Genomic DNA, 21,525 nt, shown 5'->3' on the forward strand with positions numbered 1-21,525 from the left:
GGTGAACTGCTGATTTGGAGAGCTGGTGCAAACACCATGGGCCAAATTGCCTCCTCCTGTGCCGTACCTATTCTGTGATTCTATGATGCTGGGGATGAGCAGAATCATATACAGACAGGACAATGACACTTGGCTCATTGTGCCTGAGCAGGCTTTGAAAAACCTATCCAATTAATCCCACTTCCCATATGCTCTTTCCCCATAGCTTTGTAAAATTTTCTTTTGAGTAGTTATTCAATTCCCCTTTGAAAGTTACTATTGAAACTGCTCCCATCACCCTTCCACGCAGTACATTCCAGATCATCATAACTCATTGTGTAAATTTCCCCTCATGTTCTTTTGCCAGTTACTGCAAATCTCCCTCCTCTGCTTACTGACCTTTCTGCCACTAGATACAGCTTCTCTTCACTGACTCAATCAAAATTCTTCATAATTAAATCTCCCCTTAAGCTTCTCTGTTTAAAGGAGAATAATCCCAGTTTCTCCACATAACTGAAGTCCCTCATCCCTGGTACCATTCTAATAAAACTCCTTGGCAGTCTCTCCTAAAGCCTTGATATTTTCATGAAATGGGGGTGCCCAAAATTGAATACAATATTTCAATTGTATTGAATTGTACAATCCAATTGTATAGCACAATGTTCAGCACCATTTGCAACTCCTCAAATACTGAAGCAGTCCATGTCCAAATGCAGCAAGACCTGGACAATATCCAGGCTTGGGCTGACAAGTGGCAAGTAACATTCACAAAACACAAGTCCCAGACCATGACCACCTCCAACAAGAGAGAATCCAACCATCGCCCTTGACGTCCAATGGCATTACCATCACTGAATCCCCCACTACCAACATCCTGGAGGTTACCGTTGACCAGAAACTGAACTGGATTAGCCATATAAATACTATGACAACAAGAGCAGGTCAGAGGCTAGGAATCCTGCCTCCCCAAAGCATGTCCACCATCGACAAGGCACAAGTCAAGAGTGAGATGGAATGCTCCCCACTTGCCTGAGTGAGTACAGCTCCCACAACACTCATGAAGCTTGACACTGTCCAGGTCAAAGCAGCCCGCTTGAATGGCACCACATCCAGAAACATTCACACCCTCCACCACTGACACACCGTCTACAAGGTGCACTGCAGGAATTCACCAAGACTCCTGAGACAGCGCCTTTCAAACCCACGGCCACTACCATCTAGAAGGACAGGGGCAGCAGACAGATGGGAACACCACCATCTAGAAGTTCCCCTCCAAGTTACTCACCCTCCTGAACTTGGAACTATATTGCCGTTCCTTCACTGTCTCTGGGTTAAAATCCTGGAACTCCCTTCCTAACACCACTGTGGGTCACCACGTGGACTGCAGCGGTTCAAGAAGGCAGCTCACCACCACCTTCTCAAGGGCGGTTGGGGATGGGCAATAAATGCTGGCCCAGCCAGCAAAGCCCACATCCCGTGAATGAATAAAAAAAAAGTTACCAACATCCTGGGGGTTACCATGGACCAGAAACTGAACTGGACCAGCCAGATAAATACTGTGGCTACAAGAGCAGGTTAGAGGCTAGGAACTCTGTGGAGAGTAACTCATCCCCTGACTCCCCAAAGCCTGTCCACCATCTACAAGGCACAGGAATGTGATGGAATACTCTCAACTTGCCTGGATGAGTGCAGCTCCAACATCACTCAAGAAGCTCCACACCACCCAGGAAATGGCAGCCTGCTTGATTTCCACCCCATCCACTACCTTCAACACCCACTTCCTCCACTACTGATGCACAGTGGTGGCATTGTGTATCGTCGACAAGATGCCCCGCAGCAGCTCACCAAGGTTCCTCAGACAGCACCTTCTAAACCTGCAACTTCTACCATCGAGAAGAACAAGGGCAGAAGATGCATGGGAACACCACCGCCTGCAAGTTCCCCTATTTCTGTGTCTAAAACTGAAGATGGTTGATGAGAAGAAACCAGCTCCCAAGAAGGGAGACAAGAATGCCTTAAAGAGACCGGCAACAAGGGGCGGGAAGAAGCGGTGAAGGTAGAGGAAGGAGATTTACTCCCTCTACAGCTACAAAGTGTTGAAGCAGGTTCGCCCCCACACCGGCATCTCCTCCAAGGCCATGGGCATCGTGAACTCATTTGTGAATGATATTTTCGAGCGCATCGCAGGTGAGGCTTCCTGCCTGGCCGATTATAACAAGCACAGCACCATCAGCTCCCGGGAAATCCAGACCGCCATGCGCCTGCTGCTGCCCAGGGAACTGGCCAAGCACGCCGTATCGGAAGGGACGAAGGCAGTGACCAAGTACACCAGCTCCAAGTAAAACACTGCAATGGACTGAAAAACACATGCAAGTTATACATCATCCTAACTTGGAACTATATCACTGTTCCTTCACTGTTGCTGGGCCAAAATCCTGGAACTTGCTCCCAAGCAGCATTGTGGGTGTTCCTGCAGCAGTTCAAGGCAGTGGCTCACCACCACCTCCTAAAGGGCAATTGCGGATGGGCAAGCCATGTTCTTGCCCAAAACAAAAACAGAATTACCTGGAAAAACTCAGCAGGTCTGGCAGCATCGGCGGAGAAGAAAAGAGTTGATGTTTCGAGTCCTCATGACCGTTCAACAGAACTGATCTTTCTTTACAAGGAGAGGGAAATAGGATGCAAAAAATGTTCTTGCCCACTCACTTAGCCTGTATAAATCCCCTTGAAGCCTTTTTTTGCATCCTCCTCACAACCCCATCTAGTTTTATGTCATCAACAAACCTAGAAATATTACATTTGGTGCCCACATTCAAATCATTGATATAGATTGTGAATAGATGGAGCCCAAGCACTGATCATTGCAGTATCCTACTAATCACTGCCTGAGAATGATCTGTTTATTCCTATCTCCGTTTTCTGCCCACTAGCCAGCCCCCAATCCATGCCAGTATATCACCCCCAATCTCGTGTGCTCTAATTTTGCTTACTAATCTCTTGCATGGGGCCTTATCAAAAGCCTTCTGAAAACCCAAATTCACCACATCCACTGGTTCATCCTCAAAAAACTCTCGTGTTCATCAAACATGACTTCCCTTTCAGAAATCTATGTTGGCTCTGCCCAATCCTATCGTTATTTTATAAGTGTCTAGTTATCACATCCTTTATAATAGATTCTAGCATTTTCCCTACTGATGTCAGGCTAACGGGTCTATAATGCCTTATTTTCTCTCCTTTCTTAAATAGTGGGGATACATTTGCTACCTTCCAATTTGAAGGAACTGTTCCAGAATCTCTAGAATTTTGGAAGATGAACACCAATGCATCCACTTTGTCTACAGCCACCTCTTTCAACACTCTGGGATGTAAATCAACAGGTCCAGGGGATTTACCAACTTTCAGTCCCTCTAATTTCTCCAGTGCTACATTTTTTACTAATACTAATTTCTTTCAGTCCTCAATCTTGCCAGTCCTTTGGTTCTCTCGTATTTCGGGGAGGTTTTTTTGTATCTTCCACCGTGAAAACAGACACAAAGTATTTGTTTAGTTTCTGTGCCATTTCCTTACTCTCCATTATAAATTCTCCTGTCTCAGCTTGCTGAAAAGACATTTGTCTTTGCTAATCTTTTCCTTTTCACATACCAATAGAAGCTTTTACAGTTCATTTTTGTTACTCACCAGTTTACTATCATGTTTGATTTTCTCTTTGTCAGTTTCTTGGTTCTCCTTTGCTGAATTCTAAAATGCTCCCAATCCTCATGTTTACTACTTTTTTGACAACGCTTATAAGCCTCTTCCTTTAATCTAATACAATCTTCAACTTCTCTTGTTAGCCATGGTTGGATCAATTTTCCTGCTGGATTTTTGTGCCTTAAAGGAGTGTAAATTTGTTGTAAACCATGTATTAATTCTTTAAATGCTAGCCATTGCCTGTCTACTGTCATACCTATTAATGTAGTTCCCAGGCTACAAAGAACAAAGTACAGCACAGGAACAGGCCCTTCGGCCCTCCAAGCCTGAGCCAATCATATTGCCCATCAACTAAAACATTTTGCACTTCTGGGGTCCGTAACCCTCTACTCCCATCCTATTCATGTATTTGTCAAACTCCCTCTTAAACACCACTTTCGTACCTGTTTCCACCACCTCCTCTGGCAGCGAATTCCAGACACTCTCTACCCTCTGTGTAAAAAACTTGCCCCACACATCTCCTCTATAGTTTTCTCCTCTCACTTTAAATCTATGTCCCCTAGTAATTGACTCTTCCATCCTTGGAAAAAGCTTCTGACTATCTACTCTGTCCATGCCACTCATAATTTTGTAAACTTCTATCAAGTCGCCCCTCAATCTCCGTCGCTCTAGTGAGAACAATTCCAGTTTCTCCAACCTCTCCTCATAGCTAATAACCTCCAGACCAGGCAGCATCCTGGTAAACCTCCTCTGCACCCTCTCCAACACCTCCACATCCTTCTGGTAATGTGGCGACCAGAATTGCACGCAATATTCCAAGTGTGGCCTAACCAAGGTTATATACAGCTGCAGCATGACTTCCCAGCTTTTATACTCAATACCCCTGCCAATGAAGGCAAGCAGGCCACATGCCTTCCTAACTACCTTATCCACCTGTGTTGCCACTTTCAGTGACCTGTGGACCTGTACACCCAGATCCCTCTGCCCGTCAATGCACTTAAGGGTTCTGCCATTTACTGTATAATTCCTGCCTGTGTTAGACCTTCCAAAATGCATTACCTCGCATTTGTCCGGATTAAACTCCACCTACCATTTCTCCGCCCAAGTCTCCAACCGATCTATATCCCGTTGTATCCTTTGACAATCCTCTTCACTATCTGCAACTCCTCCAACCTTAATGTCGTCTGCAAACTTACTAATTAGCCCAGTTACATTTTCCTCCAAATCATTTATATAGACTACAAACAGCAAAGGTCCCAGCACTGATCCCTGTGGAACTCCACTAGTCACAGCTCTCCATTCAGAAAAGCACCCTTCCACTGTTACCCTCTGTCTTCTATGACTAAGCCAATTCTGTATCCATCTTGCCAGCTCATCTCTGATCCCGTGCGACTTTACCTTCTGTGCCAGTCTGCCATAAGGGACCTTGTCAAAGGCCTTACTGAAATCCATGTGTATAACATCCACTGCCTTTCCATCATCGATCATCTCTTTGTCACTTCCTCAAAAAACTTGATCAAGTTAGTGAGACCCGACCTCCCCTTCACAATACCATGCTGCCTCTCACTAATACACCCATTTGCTTTCAAATGATAGTAAATCCTACCACACTCATTTTCCTCTCATACCTTCGCAGTTTCCTTTGTTTAGATTTAAGACCTTGGTTTTGGATAGAACTACATCATTTTCAAACTGAATGTAAAATTCTATCATATTATATATGGTCCCTCTTTCCTGAAAGCTCCTTTACAACAAATTTGTTAATTAGCCCTTTCTCACTGCACAATACTAGACTGTTCTCTAGTTGATTCTTCAACATACTGTTCTAGAAAACCATCTCGTATGCATTCCAGGAATTCATCTTCCACAGCATTAGTGCTAATTAGGTTTATCCTGTTTATATTGAAGTCCCCAATGAATACTGTATTACCCTTGTTACATGCACCTCTAATTTCCTGATTTATACCATGCCCTACATTACCACTACTGTTGGGTGGTCAATAAACAACTCCGACCAGTGTTTGCTGCACCTTGTTGTTTCTTAGCTCCAGCCAAACTGATTATACATTTTAATCTTCCGATCTAAGATCCTCTTTCACTAATGTACTTATCTCATCCCCTATTAACAGCACTACCCCATCTGCTTTTCCTTTTTGCCTGTCCTTCCAAAATGTTGAATACCCTTGAACAGTTCCCAGCTTTGGTCACCCTGCAGCAAGATTTCATAGAGTATATTTGGGACAGATTTCTAGAACAATATGTTGTGGATCCAACCAGGGATCAGGCTATTTTGGATCTGGTAATGAGTAATGAGGCAGATTTAATAAATGATCTGAGTGAAAGATTCCCTTGGAAACAGTGATAGAATTTGGCATTCAGTTTGAGAGTGAGAAAACTTGGTTGGAAGCAACTGTGCTAAACTTAAATAAGGGTAATTACAAAGGAATGAGGGCAGGATTGGCTGGAGTGGATTGGGAAAGGAGTTTAGCAGAAAAGACAGCTGGTGAACAATGGCAGACATTTAAGAAGATAGTTCATGACTCACAACAAAGATATATCCCAGTGAGGAAGGAGGATTCTAGGAAGGAGATAAACCAACCATGGTTAACCAAGGAAGTTAAGGATAATATCAAGTTGAAAGAAAAAACATACAATGTGGCAAAGATTAGTGTTAAGCCAGAGGATTGGGAAAGTTTTATAAACCAACAGAAGATGACCAAAAAAAAAAATTTAAGAGGGAGAAAATAAACTCTGAGGGTAAACTAGCAAGTAATATAAAAACAGACAGCAAGCGTTTCTTTAAGTATATAAAAAGAGAGAGGCTAAAGTGAACATAGGCCCCTTAGAGGTGAGGCTGGGGAAATAGTAATTAGTCTTCATGGTAGAAGACACTAACAGCATTCCAGGGATACTAAATAATCAAGGGGCAAAAGGGGGGGAAGGAAATAATAAAGGAAAATCCAAAGTTATTTTACAAGTACATTAAGAGTAAGAGGATAACGAGGGAAAGAGTAGGGTCCGTTAAGGACCATAGTAGTAAGTTGTGTTCGGAGCCAGAAGGCATAGGTAGGATTCTAAATGAATACTTTGTGTCGGTGTTCACAAGTGAGAGGGACAAAATGGGTATGGGAATCAGACAGAAGGACTGTGATATAATTAAAGAAATTAGCATAGAAAGGGAGGAGGTTCAAAAAGGTCTGGCAAGCTTAAAAGTAGATAAATCTCTGGGTCCGGATGAAATGTATCCCAGGCTGTTGAGTGAGGCAAGGGAGGACATAGCAGGTGCGCTAGCAATAATTTTCAATACCTCTCTGGCCACAGGAGAGGTGCCAGAGGACTGGAGGATAGCCAATGTGGTACCGTTATTCAAGAAGGGAGGAAAGGATAAACCAGGGAACTACAGGCCAGTCAGTCTAACCTCAGTGGTGGGGAAACTATTGGAAGCAATTCTGAAGGACAGAATTAATCTACACTTGAAGAGGCAGGGATTAATCAAGGACAGTCAGCATGGTTTTGTTAAGGTGGAGTCATGTCTGACCAATTTGATTGAATTTTTGGAAGAGGTAACCAGGTGTGAAGGTGAGCGCAATGCATTTGACATAGTCTACTTGGACTTCAGCAAGGCTTTTGATAAGGTCCCGCATGGGAGACTGATAACAAAAGTAAGAGCCCGTGGGATCCAAGGCAATTTGGCAAATTGAATCCAGAATTGGCTGAGTGGCAGGAAGCAGAGGGTGATAGTCAAGGGGTGTTTTTGTGCCTGGATGCCTGTGTCCAGTGGGATTCAACAGGGATGTTGGGTCCCTTGCTATTTGTGGTATATATTGATGATTTAGACTTGATCGTAAGAGGGTTGATCAGTAAGTTCATGGATGACACGAAAATTGGTGGAGTGGTAAACAGTGAGGAGGATAGCCTTGGGTTACAGAAGGATATAGACGGGCTGGTCAGATGGGCTGATCAGTGGCAAATGGAATTTAATCGGGATAAGTGTGAGGTGATGCACTGGGGCAGGACAAACAAGGCACGGGAATACACGATGAATGGTAGGACCCTGGGAAGTACCGAGGATCAGAGTACATGTCCACAGGTCCCTTAAGGTAGCGGGACAGGTAGATAAGGTGGGTTAGAAGGCATATGGGATACTTGACTTTATTAGCTGACACATAGAATATAAGAGCAGGGAGGTTATGCTGGAACTGTATAAAACACTGGTTAGGCCACGTCTAGAGTATTGCGTGCAGTTCTGGAATCTGTATTATAGGAAGGATGTGATTGCACTATTGAGGATGCAGAGGAGATTTACCAGGATCTTGCCTGGACTGGAGAGTTTTAGTTATGAGGAGAGATTAGATAGACTGGGGTTATTTTCCTTGGAGCAGAGGAGATTGAGGGAGGACATGATTGAGGTGCATAAAATTTTGAGGGGCATAGATACAGTAGACAGGAAGGAACTTCCCCCTTGGTGGGGGGAACAATAAGCAGGGAGCATAGATTTAATGTAAGGGGCAGGAGGTTTAGAGGGGACGTGAGGAAGAATTTTTTCACCCAGAGGGTGGTGGGAATCTGGAACTCAGTGCCTGAAAGGGTGGAAGAAGTAGAAACCCTCATAACATTTAAGAAGTATTTGGATGTGCACTTGCATACAGGGCTATGGGCCTAGTGCTGGAAAATAGGATTAGAATAGTTAGTACTTATTTGACTGGCGCAGACTCAATGGGCCGAGGGGCCTTTTTCTGTGCTGTAGACCTCTGTGACTCTAATACAAATGCTGGCTTAGCCAGCGACACCCATATTGTGCAAAAGAATAAAAAAGAACTCCCTTGTTAGTCAAGAATCTATCTACCTCTGCCTTAAAAATATTCAGCGACCCTGCCTCTACTGCTCTCTGGGCAAGTGTGTTCCAAAGATTCACGACTCTCAGAGAAAAAATTTCTCCTCATCTCCGTCTTAAACGAGAGACCCCTTATTTTAAAACTGTGTCCCCTAGTTCTGGTCTCTCCCACAAGGGGAAGCATTCTTGCAGCATCCACTCTGTCAAGTCTGTTCAGGATCTTATATGTTTCAATAAGATCACCTCTCAATCTTTTAAACCCCAACAGATACAGAATCAGCCTGTTCAACCCTTCCTCATAAGATAACCCCACCCCAGCTATCATCCCAGCTATCAGTCGAGCAAACCTGATCTGAACTGCTTCTAACACATTTATATCCTTTCTTAAATAAGGAGACCAAAAACTGTACACAGTACTCCGGACATGGTTACACCAATGCCCTGTAAAACCGTGGCAAAACATCCCTACTTTTAAATGACTGCAGCAGTTCAAGTAGGCAACTCACTACCATCTTCTCAAGGGCAACTGGGGATGGCAATAAATGTGGCCAAGCCAGCAGTGCTCACATTCCTTGAACGATTTAAAAAAATTCAATTCCTTTTGCAATAAACAACAGCATTCCATATGGCTTCCTAATCACTTGCTGCACCTGCATACTAACTTTCTGTGATCAATTCTGTGAAGTTTTGTGAACAGTTTTGTGATTCAATCAGCACTCTTTTTTTATGCGGCATAAATTGGTGCTCCCTTTGAAATTTGGCATTCTTGCATCTGTCCTGATGAGTGCAAGATGAAAAGTTTCGACAGCATGTTTCTATTTTTAGCAATTTACATAATTCACAAGGGGGCACTGGAAGGAATGGAGGCAAGAGGGCACTGAACAGCAAGGAGTGGAGAACAAGGCAAATGGAGAAAGAAATTGCAGGCAGCATATGCTTCCCAAAGAAAATCAGAGCCTTCTGTACAGAAACAAAAACAATATAGTAAAATGTAGAGACCATGATCATAGGCATGCCGTGCAGACCTTCAAGCCTAAGGGCATCTTTTCCAATCAGAGGTCACATCATAGCACATCAGTTCAGCTTTACACTTTAAAGCCCACAGCCATCCTGTGCATTTTAAGGTAAAAGCTGTAAGTGCATATTTGCACATAGTTCACTGGGTAAAAAGAGAAAAGGGTCTATTTCAGCTTACAGGAGGACCATCACTATCTGTATTATCAAAGCTACTGAAGTTTAGTTTTATTCCCATGTTATCATGGGTATAGGAATGAAAATAAATATGTCGAATAAAAGATACCCCATGAAGCTCTAACATTTGTGAAAATTCTAACAGGTCACTAGGAATATGGACAATGCTGTATTGAATAAATCGAGGTAAATTGTTTATTTTACCTTTTTCCTGTGGGAGCAGGAGCATCTCCACCTCCGCCAATGCTGCCTGCTCCAGCTTTGGTCTTTGCACCTGCAGCATCTTTTGCCCGTGATGGCGATGGAGTTGGGGAGGGCGAGGATGAGAATGACCGTGACCTGAGGAAATCAGAATATCTAGTGAGTTTACTATAATATCCAGTTTTTTAAAACCCCTTCCCCATAAGGTTATTTATATTTCACATCAAACCTTTCACTGAAGAGAGAAACAGTCAATGTGACTATTGACCTTTGACTATTGTCCCTACAACCACACCACCTCCCTCCACTTCTCTCCCCCCACCCAACCACCCCCCTCCCCCAACCACCTTAAACCAGCTTATATTTCACCCCTCTCCTTGGATTCACCCAGTTCTACTGAAGGGTCATGAGGACTCAAAACGTCAACTCTTTTCTTCTCCGTCGATGCTGCCAGACCTGCTGAGTTTTTCCAGGTAATTCTGTTTTTGTTTTGGATTTCCAGCATCCGCAGTTTTTTGTTTTTATGACTATTGACCTTCATGGTTTTAGGTAGTCCATCAACAGAAGAAAGTTCACAGGTACATTCAGCTCCTTATCTTCATTAATGATTTCAAAATTTGAACACCATTTCAAAATGAAATTAATAAACTTTGGTTTTCAAATTTTAGTAATGCAAAGAGGTGTCTACACCTGAAGTGCATCACTAAGTGTGAACATACCAGTCAACTGCAACACACGAGCAAGTTATTGGACTTCTTGCTCAGAAATCAAGGGTTATCATTACTATGATTATCTGTCAAATTGTCATTTTTTTCCTCTGTAAAATGAAAGAATATATTTAGAGCCATTTATTGTGCAATGCCAATCTGACTCTCCAACATGATGGTAGTTTTTCCAGTTTCAATTGCTACAAACTTCACTGATGGTCGACTCCACCCAAATCACAACTCAAGAGAAACCAAAAAACTTCTTGCTCCACTGACAAAACTTGCCACAGGCAACAAGTGGTCAGGATGTCTAAACTACATGTTAACTGGGGTCATTGAATTAGACTCTTTCACAGTTGTGTCCAGGGAGTCATTTATAACATCACTGATGACTTTCAAGACTGCCTGCCCAAACCAGTTCAATTACTGATGTGGCAAACATGTTTTTATGTCATGCAATTACGTTAGTAGCACTTCCTCTATCTATCCCCAAAGTACCTTGCATATTGTGTTGTTAATCTATGGCCGTGATACTGTTATATTCAATTATGCCTTTGTAACACCAATTAAATGGCTAGTGGGAATTTTGCTTCTGATTATGCAAAGGCGCAAAGCATTTCCCTTCAAAATTATTATGGATGAGGAAGGCCATTTGGCACATCCTGGTTGATGAATTCAGAAAAGCCCTAAAGACCCCACTGCCATATTCAATTGGTCCATAAATGGCTCCATTTTTTTTTGTTTCCACTGCTCTATCTGGGAACTCATTCCATGCATTGATTACGTGAAGAACACCTTCATGACATCAACCCTAAATTTGCTATATATCGTACTTCTTTGAAGCCATGTCTCCTGGTCTTATTCTTCCAAATTAATTCAGTGATAATTTGAATTTACTTTTCCTATACCCTTAACTACATTATAATCCATTAGATGTCCACCTCTTAGACATCTTCTCAAGGTTCAGAAGTCTACGTTTTCCCAGCCCTCACAAATTAAATGCTGAACGCTAGAGATCACCCCTATACCTCTTAATACTGCTTTGAGGGCTTGGCTGTTTCTCTGGTGTCTCAGTAACCAGAATGGACACACAAATGTTATCTGACCAGAGCACTACATAGTTTAATGGTGGTACTCAGAGGCTTGTACTTCACTGTTTGGCATCATAATTCAACATTCTAACAGATTTACTTATGGTCAAACACGTTGCGTGTCCATTAAGGTTCTTCAATCATTTTCAACTTTCTTCTCAGTTACTTTAATACCTTTCATGGTGCACAATTGTTGACCAGTATTTTACACTTGTCTGGAGTAAATTGTCATAGCTCTGGCACACATTTTTTCAATTAATTCAATAATTTTTGAGCTGTCTCCACTGTTGCATGCCCCTCAACCACCAAGTAGCTGTTGATTTCCTTCAATTTCCTTGGTAGGTTGCTCAACTATCCTTTGGGTAGAAAAATTCTGCCCAAATTTTCTTCTTAATCCTAACTTCTTGAGAGAATCTCTGGTCTTCAAATCCCATTGAGCAATCTTCCTTTAACCTTTAACTTAGTCTCTTTGCATTGAAGGACACTTGAACAATGATAACTGAACTGCAGTCTTCCCTGGATGGACTTTCCCCAGAATAAATTATCTTTCAGCTCATAACAGGTTCTCCTGTAGAACAGCAACAAGCTTCTCTTCTGTGTTTTGGTTTCAATTTCCATCTATGTGCTAAACATTTCCAGAGTTGCATGAACCAAGTCCAAAATTAGTTTGCACTGGGTTGCTTTTTATGTCATTTCTAACTCCAACCTTCTTTGATCCAAAAGTCAGCAATGTTTCCACTACTGGAATTCCTCTTCTCTCCAATAAATCCCGGGCGGAATTGCATCCAAGGCATCATCAAGAGTACAAACTTAGACTTACAGAAATTTGGAATTGGTCTGGAGGTAATACAGATTTAGAGTGTGCAACTCGGAGCCTGTTCCTAAAAACAGTGAAAGGAGGTCCAACAAGAGAAGCGTGGAAGGAACGTTTAGAAACACGTCATCCTGCTATCAGACAAGCAGCTATTTCAACATCTTTATTTATAGTGCATAGAACTGAGATCGGTGCACTCATTAAAATGGACATTAATCAGTGATTGTGCGGAATAAATTCAGTTCCAGGTCAGTGAAAGCACACAATCGCAATTTGAAAGGAGGGTCTGGGGCCTTCTATGAGTAGGGACAGGGGGGCAAGTCAGTGGTTAAGGCAACTTGAGTTACTCTCATACAACAGTTAAACAGATGAGCATTTCCCATTGATGATACAAGCAAATGAGAGATACATCTTTGAGGAAGGATAATGCCTTTTCACTGCCCCAGGAGTGCTCTATAATGTGGCCTAAAAATTATTTTGGGAAAAAATCTGGCCAACAGGTAGGTGTCCTTCAAGGATAGTCCAACATGGAGCTAGCGTGTCATGTGACAAATTTGGTCAGCCTCAATGTAGAGAGTACAACTGGAGCAAAAACAGCAGATGGGTAAAGCATCACAGAATCTGTACAGTGCAAAAGGAGGCCGTTCGATCCATCAAGTCTGCACTGGCTCTCTGAAAGCATTCAACCTCATCCCACTTTCCTGTCTTAGACCCACAACCATGCACGTTATTTTCAGATAGCAATCCAATTCCCTTTTGAATACCTCGATCAAGCCTGCCTCCACCACCCTCTCAGGAAACTTGTTCCAGACTCCAGCCACCCTCTGGGTGGAAAGATTTTCCCTCAAATCACTATTGTTCCCTTTCTCAATTATTTTCAAAGTGTGCCCTCTAGTTCTTGATTCTGTCTTGAGTGGGAACAGTTTTTCACTATTTACCCTGTCCATACCCCTTAGGATTTTGAATACCTCTATCAAGTCTCCTCTCAGCCTTCTTTTCTCCAAGGAAAACAGTCCCAACCTTTCCAATCTATCCTCATAGTTACAGTTCTTCATGCCGGGAATCATTCTTCTGAATCTCCTCTGCACACTCTCCAATGTCTTCATGTCTTTCCTCAAGCATGGAGCCCAGACTGGACGCAGTACTCCCGATGAGGGCTAACTAGTGTTTTTTTTTAAATTCAGTCACGGGACGTGGGCTTTGCTGGCTGGGTCAGCATTTATTGCCCATGTCGAATTGCCCTTGAGAAGGTGGTGGTGAGCTAACTCTTTGAACCGCTGCAGTCCATGTGGTGTAGGTACATCCACAGTGCTGTTAGGGAGGGAGTTCCAGGATTTTGACCAAGCGACAGTGAAGGAACAGCGATATATTTCCAAGTCAGGATGGTGAGTGACTTGGAGGGGAACTTCCAGGTGGTGGTGTTCCCATCTATCTGCTGTCCTTGTCCTTCTAGATGGTAGTAGGCGTAGGTTAGGAAGCTGCTGTCTAAGGAGCCTTGATGAATTCCTGCAGTGCATCTTGTAGATGGTACACACTGCTGCTACTGTGCATTGGCAATGGAGGGAGTGAATACTTGCAGAAGGGATGCCAATCAAGCAGGCTGCTGTTTTGGATGGTGTCAAGCTTCATGAGTGTTGTGGGAGCTACACTCATCCAGGCAAGTGGGGAGTATTCCATCACACTCCTGTCTTGTGCCTTGAAGATGTTGGACAGGCTTTGGGGAGTCAGGAGGTGAGTTACTTATTGCAGGATTCCTAGCCTCTGACCGGCTCTTGTAGCCACAGTATTTATATGGCTAGCCCAATTCCATTTCTGGTCAATGGTAACCCCCAAGATGTTGATAGTAGGGGATTCAGTGATGGTAATGCCATTGAACGTCAAGGGGCGATGGTTAGAATCGCTTTTGTTGGAGATGGTCATTGCTTGACACTTGTGTGGCACGAATGTTACTTGCCATTTGTTAGCCTAAGCCTGGATACTGTCCAGGTCTTGCTGCATTTGGACATGGACTGCATCAGTACCTGAGGAGTCGCAAATGGTGCTGCACATTGTGCAATCATCAGCGAACATCCCCACTTCTGACCTTATGACGAAAGGAAGGTCGCTGATGAAGCAGCTAAAGATGGTTAGGCCGAGGGCACTACCTTCAGGAACTCCTGCAGTGATGTCCTGCAGCTGAGATATTTACCTCCAGCAACCACAACCATCTTTCTTAGTGCTAGGTATGACTCCAACCAGTGGAGAGTTTTCCCCGATTCCCACTGACTCCAGTTTTGCTAGGGCTCCTTGATGCCACACGTGGTTAAATGCAGTCTTGATGTCAAGGGCAGTCACTCTCACCTCACCTTGGGAGTTCAGCTCTTTTGTCCGTGCTTGAACCAAGGCTGTAATGAAGTCAGGAGCTGAGTGGCCCTGGCTGAACCCAAACTGAGCGTCAATGAGCAGGTTATTGTCAAGCAAGTTCTGCTTGATAGCACTGTTAATGACCCCTTCCATCACTTTACTGATGATCACGAGTAGACTGATGAGATGGTAATTGGCCAGCTTGGATTTATCCTGCTCTTTGTGTACAAGACATTCCTGGGCAATTTTCCACATTGCCAGATAGATGCCAGTGTACTATCAGTACTGGAACAGCTTGGCTAGGAGGTGTGACAAGTTCTGGAGCACAAGTCTTCAGTACTATTGCTGGAATATTGTCAGGGCCCATAGCCTTTGCACTATCCAGTGCCTTCAGCTATTTCTTGATATCAGGTGGAGTGAACTGAATTGGCTGAAGATTGGCATCTATGATGCTGGGGACCTTTTGGAGGAGGTCAAGGTGGATCATCCACTTGGCACTTCTGCCTGAAGATTGTAGCAAATCGCTTATCTTTCGCACTCGTGCTGGGCTCCCTCATCATTGAGGGGATATTTGTGGAGTCTCCTCCAGTGAGTTGTTCAATTGTCCACCATCATGCACAACTGCAGAGCTTAGATCTGATCTGTAGGTTGTGGGATTGCTTAGCTCTGTCTATCACTTGCTGCTTATGCTACTTGGCACACAAGCAGTGCTGTGTCATAGCTTCACCAAGTTGACAACTCATTTTTAGGTATGCCTGCTGCTGCTCCTGGCATGCCCTCCTGCACTCTTCATTGAACCAGGGTTGATCCCCTGGATTGACGGTAATGGTAGAGTGGGGCTTATGCCGGGCCATGAGGTTACAGATTGTGGTTGAGTACAATTCTGCTGCTAATGATGGCCCACAGTGCTTCATGGATGTCCAGTCTTGAGTTACGAGATCTGTTCAAAATCTATCCTATTTAGCACGGTGGTGGTGCCACACAACACGATGGAGGGTATCCTCAATGTGAAGTCAGGACTCTGTCTCCACAACGACTCTGTGGTGGTCACTCCTATCGATAGTGCCATGGCAGGTTGGTGAGGATGAGGTCAAGTGTGTTTTTCCCTCTTAGTTCCCTCACCACCGGCTGCAGGCCCAGTCTAGCAGCTATGTCTTTAAGACTCGGCCAGCAGTGGTGCTACCAAGCAATCTTGGACTCCACCCAGAGTACATTCTGCACCCTTGCCATCCTCAGTGCTTCCTCCAAGTACTGCTCAGCATGGAGAAGCACTGATTCACCAGCTGAGGGAGGACAGTACGTGATAATCAGCAGGAGGCTTCCTTGCAGATGTTTGAACTGATGCCATGAGACTTCATGGAGTCCGGTGTCGATGTTGAGAACTCCCACCTCTCACAATTTTGGCACTAGCTCCCAGATGGAGGACTTTGTAAGGTCGACAAGACTGGGTTTGTTGTTGTTGTTTCCGTTGCCTTGATCGATGAGGTCAAGTGTGTTTTTCCCTCTTGGTTCCCTCACCACCTGCTGCAGGCCCAGTCTACCAGATAATGGAGCTACTGAGTTCAGTTTTGACATAAATATAGAAAATCGATGCCGGGTCTGCCTGGTTTCATTGTAGCAATTTAATACAACTGAGTGGTTTGCTAGGCCATTTCAGAATCAACCACATTGCTGCAGAACTGGAGTCACAGGTACAGGATTGTATAGGAAATTTGGCACATGTAGATGTGTAGGCACAGCAGATCTCCTTCCCTAAAGAGAAGTGAACCAGATGGGTTTTTATAATTGACAATGGTCTCATGGTCATCTTTCGGCTTTTAAATTCAATTTCCACCGGGAATCGAACCCAGGTCCCCAGAGCTTTACCCTGGGTCTCTGGATTACTAGTCCAGCAACAGTACCACAATGCCAATGCCTCCCTCTTATACAAGTACTCCTGTTTTATGGCCTCCTTAATCTTATACTCAATGCCCCTATTAATAAAGCCTAAGATACTTAATGCTTTGTTAACTGCTCTCTCAACATGCCCTGCCATCTTCAATGACCGATGCACATATACACCGAGGTCCCTCTGTTCCTGCGCCTCTTTTTGAGTTTGTCCCTTTATTTTATACTGTCTCCCCATATTCTTCCTGCCAAAATGAATCATCTCACACTTATCTGTATTAAACTTCATCTGTCACTCGTCTGCCCAATCCACCAACATGTCTATGTTCTTTTGAAGTTCAAGGCTATCCTCATCACAGTTGACAATGTTTTCAATCTTCGTAACATCTGCAAATTTTGAAATCATGCCCTGCACACCACAGTCTAGTTCATTCATATATATCAGGAAGAGCAAAGGTCTCAACACTGACCCCCTGGGGACCTCCACGACAAACCTTCCTCCAAAAAACAACCATTTATTACTACTGTTTCCTGTCACTCAACCAATTTCTTATCCAAGTGTCTACTTTCCCTTTTATTCCATGACCTAGAATTTTGCTCACAAGTCTGTCATGTGGCACTGTATCAAATGCCTTTTGAAAATCCATATACACCATATCAACAGCATTGCCTTTATCAACCTTCTCTGTTACCTCCTCAAAAAATCCATGTTGGCTTTCCTTAATTGTCCTGCACTTGTCCAAGTGACTACTGATTTTATCCTGAACCATAGTTTCCAGAAGTTTCCCCACCACTGAGGTCAAACTAACTGGTCTGTAGTTGCCGGCTTTATCCTTGCACCCCTTTTTGAACAAGGATGTAACATTCACAATTCTCCAGTCCTCTGGCACCACCCCTATCTAAGGAAGGCTGGTAGATAATCACTGGTGGCTTTGCAATTTCCACTCTCAATTCCCTCAATACCTTTGGATGCATCTCATCTGGTCTTGGTACCTTTTCAATAAAGACAGCCTTGCCAACACCTTCTTCTCAATTGTAAATTCTTCTAGTATACAAGTTACCTCCTCTCTCACCTCAGCATGGGTAGCATTTTCTTTTTTGTAAAGACAGATGCAAAGTACTCGTTTAATACCTCTGCTATTTTTCCTGTCTCCATGTGCAAGTCCCCTTTTTTAGAATGGGGGCCATCTATTAGCATTGAATGATACTGCACAGTAGGGCACTATTTAGCGCTTGTTTCATGATTATATGAATATATTTAAGGCTCAGAGAAAGATAGATTTTTGGTCTCTCAGGAAATCAAGGGATATGGGGCAGGCAGGAAAGTGGAGTTAAGACTGATGATCATCCATGATCATTGACTCATAGATGTTTTTAGCACAGAAAGAGATCACTCAGCCCACTGTGTCCGCACCAGTCAACAAAGGTTTGACTACACTAATTCCCATTTTCCAGCACTTGGCCCATAGCCCTGGAAGCTAAGGCAATGCAAGTGAATATCTAAATACTTCTTAAATGTTATCAAAGTTTCTGCCTCAACTACTCTTTCAGGCAGTGAGTTCCAGACTCCCAACACCCTCTGGGTGAAAAAATTTCTCCTCAATTCTCTTCTTAGTCTTCTACCTCTTACCTTAAATCTAAGCCCCCTGGTTATTGAGCTCTCTACTAATGGAAAAAGTGCCTTCCTATCCACCCAATCTATGCCCCTCATGATTTTATACACTTCTATCATGTCCCCTCTCAACCTTCGCTGAGGCAAGGAAAACAACCCCAAGCAACATCTTGGTAAATCTCCTCTGCACCCTCTCCAGTGCCATCACATCCTTCCTTCAATATGGTGGCTAGAACTGCACACAGTACTCCAGTTGTGGCCTAACCAGCATTTTATATAGTTCCAGCATAACCTCCCTGCTCTTGTATTCTATGCCTTGGCTAATAAAGGCAAGTATTCCATTTGTCTTCTTAACCACCATATCTACCTGCCCTATCTTCAGGGATCTGTGGATAGGCACACCAAGGTCCCCCTGATCTTCTGCATTTTCCAGGGTCATACCATTCATAGTGTAATCCGTTGCCTTGTTAGCTCTCCCCAAGTGCATTACCTCACATTTTTCTGAGTTGAATTCCATTTGCCACTGCTCTGCCCACCTGACCAGTCCATCGATATCCTCCTGCAGTTTACAGCTATCCTCTCCATTATTACCACCCTACCAATTTTCATGTCATTCACGAACTTCTTGATTATACCCCCGACACTAAAGTCCAAATCATTTATGTATGCCACAAACAGCAAGGTCCCCAGCACTGAGCCCACTGGAAACAGACTTCCAGTCACAGAAACAACCCTCTACTATCACCCTCTGCTTCCTGCCTCTCAGCCAATTTTGGATCCAATGTGCCACTTTGCCTTGGATCCCATGGGCTCTTACCTTCTTGACCAGTCTGCCATGAGGGACCTTATCAATAGCCTTGCTAAAGTCCACGTGAACCACAACAAATATATTGCCCTGAACAACACTCCTGGTTACCTCCTCAAAAAATTTGATCAAATTTGTGAAACACGACCTTCCCTTAACAAATCCACGCTGACTATCCCTGATTAATCCACGTCTCTCCAAGTGCAGATATATTTTGTCCCTCCGAATTCTGTCCAGTAACTTCTCCACCACCGAGGTTAGACTGACTGGCCTGTAATTTCTTGGTCTATCCCTTCCTCCCTTTTTTAAATAATGGGACAACGTTAGCAGTCCTCCAGTCACAGAATCTTACAATGCAGAAGATGCCCTTCAGCCCATTGAGTCTGCACTGACACGTGAGAAACACCTGACCTACCTACCTATCTAATCCCATTTATTAGCACTTGGCCCATAGCCTTGAATGTGATGATCTGCCAAGTGCTCATCCAGGTACTTTTTAAAGGATGTGAAGCAACCTGCCTCCATTCCAAAACGTCACCACCCTCTGGGTAAAAAAGTTTTTCCTCACATCCCCCCCCCCCAAACCTCCTGCCCCTCACCTTGAACTTATGCCCCCTTGTGACTGACCCTTAAACAAAGAGGAACAGCTGCTCCCTAACCACGCCCCTCATAATCTTGTATACCTCAATCAGGTCACCCCTCGGTTTTCTCTGCTCCAACGAAAACAACCCAAGTCTATCCAACCTCTCTTCATAACTTGAATGTTTCATCCCAGGCAACATCCTGGTGAATCTCCTCTGCACCCCCTCCAGTGCAATCACATCCTTCCTATAATATGGCGACCAGAACTGCACACATTATTCCAGCTGTGGCCTCACCAAGGCTCTATACAACTCCAACATGAGCTCCCTACTTTTGTAATCTATGCCTCGATTGATAAAGGCAAGTGTCCCATATGCCTTTTTCACCACCCCACTAACATGCCCCTCTGCCTTCAGAGATCTAAAGACACACACTCCAAGGTCCCGTTGTTCCTCAGAACTTCCTAGTGCCATGCCATTCATTGAATACTTCCTTGTCAAATTACTCCTTCCAAAGTGTATCACCTCACACTTCTCAGGGTTAAATTCCATCTGCCACTTATCTGCCCATTTGGCCATCCCGTCTATTTCTTCCTGTAGCCCAAGACACTCAATCTCACTGTTAACCACCCGGCCAATCTTTGTGTCATCCACAAACTTATGAATCCTACCCCACACATAGTCATCTATGTCGTTCATATAAATGATGAATAATAGGGGACCCAGCACAGATCCCTGTGGTACGCCACTGGACACTGGCTTCCAGTCAATAAAGCATCCTTCTGTCATCACCCTCTGTGTCCTACAACTAAACAAATTTTGAATTCACCTTATCAAATTACCCTGTATTCCATTAGCATTTGCCTTCTTTATAAGTCTCCAATGTGGGACCTTGTCAAAGGCTTTGCTGAAATCCATATAAACTACATCAGCTGCACTCCCCTCATCTACACACCTGGTCACCTCCTCAAAACATTCAATCAGATTTGTCAGGCATGATCTCCCTCTGACAAAGTCATGCTGACTATCCTTGATCAAACCTTGCCTCTCCAAGTGGAGATAGATACTCTCCATCAGAATTTTCTCCAATAGTTTCCCTACCACTGACATGAGACTCACTGGCCTGTAGTTCCCTGGCTTATCTCTACAACTCTTCTTAAATAGCGGAACCACATTAGCTGTTCTCCAGTCCTCTGGCACCTCCCCCATGGCCAGAGAGGAATTAAAAATTTGGGTCAGAGCCCCTGCAATTTCCTCCCTTGCCTTCCTCAGCAATCTGGGACACATATCATCCAGACCTGGAGATTTGTCCACTTTTAAGCCTGCCAACACCTCCAATACCTTGTCACTCCCTATATCAATTTGCTCGAGAATCTTACAGTCTCTCTCCCCAAGTTCGATACCTTCATCCTCATTCTCTTGGGTGTTGTCCTCTGGCTCCACCCATAGATTGCCCTTTTGGTCCCTACTCTTTCCCTGGTTATCCTCTTCCCATTGATATACTTATAGAATGTCTTGGGATTTTTCCCTACTTTTACCAGCCAGAGCTTTCTCATATCCCCTTTGCTCTCCTAATTGCTTTCTTAAGCTCCACCCTGCACTTTCTGTACTCCACTAATGCCTCCGCTGATGTGCTTCCCTTGTACCTGCTCAAAGCCTCTCTTTTCCTTCTCATTGTATCCTGAATATCTCTGGTCATCCACGGTTCCTATCACCCTAGAGGGAACATGTTGAGCCTGTACCCTCCCCATTTCCTTTCTGAATGCCTCCCACTGCTCCTCTGTAGATGT

General features: G+C 43.9%; 1 protein-coding gene across 2 annotated transcripts in view; it reads right to left on the reverse strand.

Moving 5' to 3' along the window:
* Positions 1-21,525, reverse strand: part of zc3h18 (zinc finger CCCH-type containing 18) — a 212,621-nt gene that overhangs the window by 20,507 nt on the left and 170,589 nt on the right. For both annotated transcript variants that reach the window (XM_041191400.1, XM_041191399.1), the window contains exon 12: positions 9,899-10,033. In XM_041191400.1, the coding sequence (XP_041047334.1) occupies positions 9,899-10,033 (135 nt within the window). The remainder of the gene's footprint in view (positions 1-9,898; positions 10,034-21,525) is intronic.

This window comes from Carcharodon carcharias, chromosome 7 (genome assembly GCF_017639515.1).
Source record: "Carcharodon carcharias isolate sCarCar2 chromosome 7, sCarCar2.pri, whole genome shotgun sequence".
NCBI lineage: Eukaryota > Metazoa > Chordata > Chondrichthyes > Lamniformes > Lamnidae > Carcharodon > Carcharodon carcharias.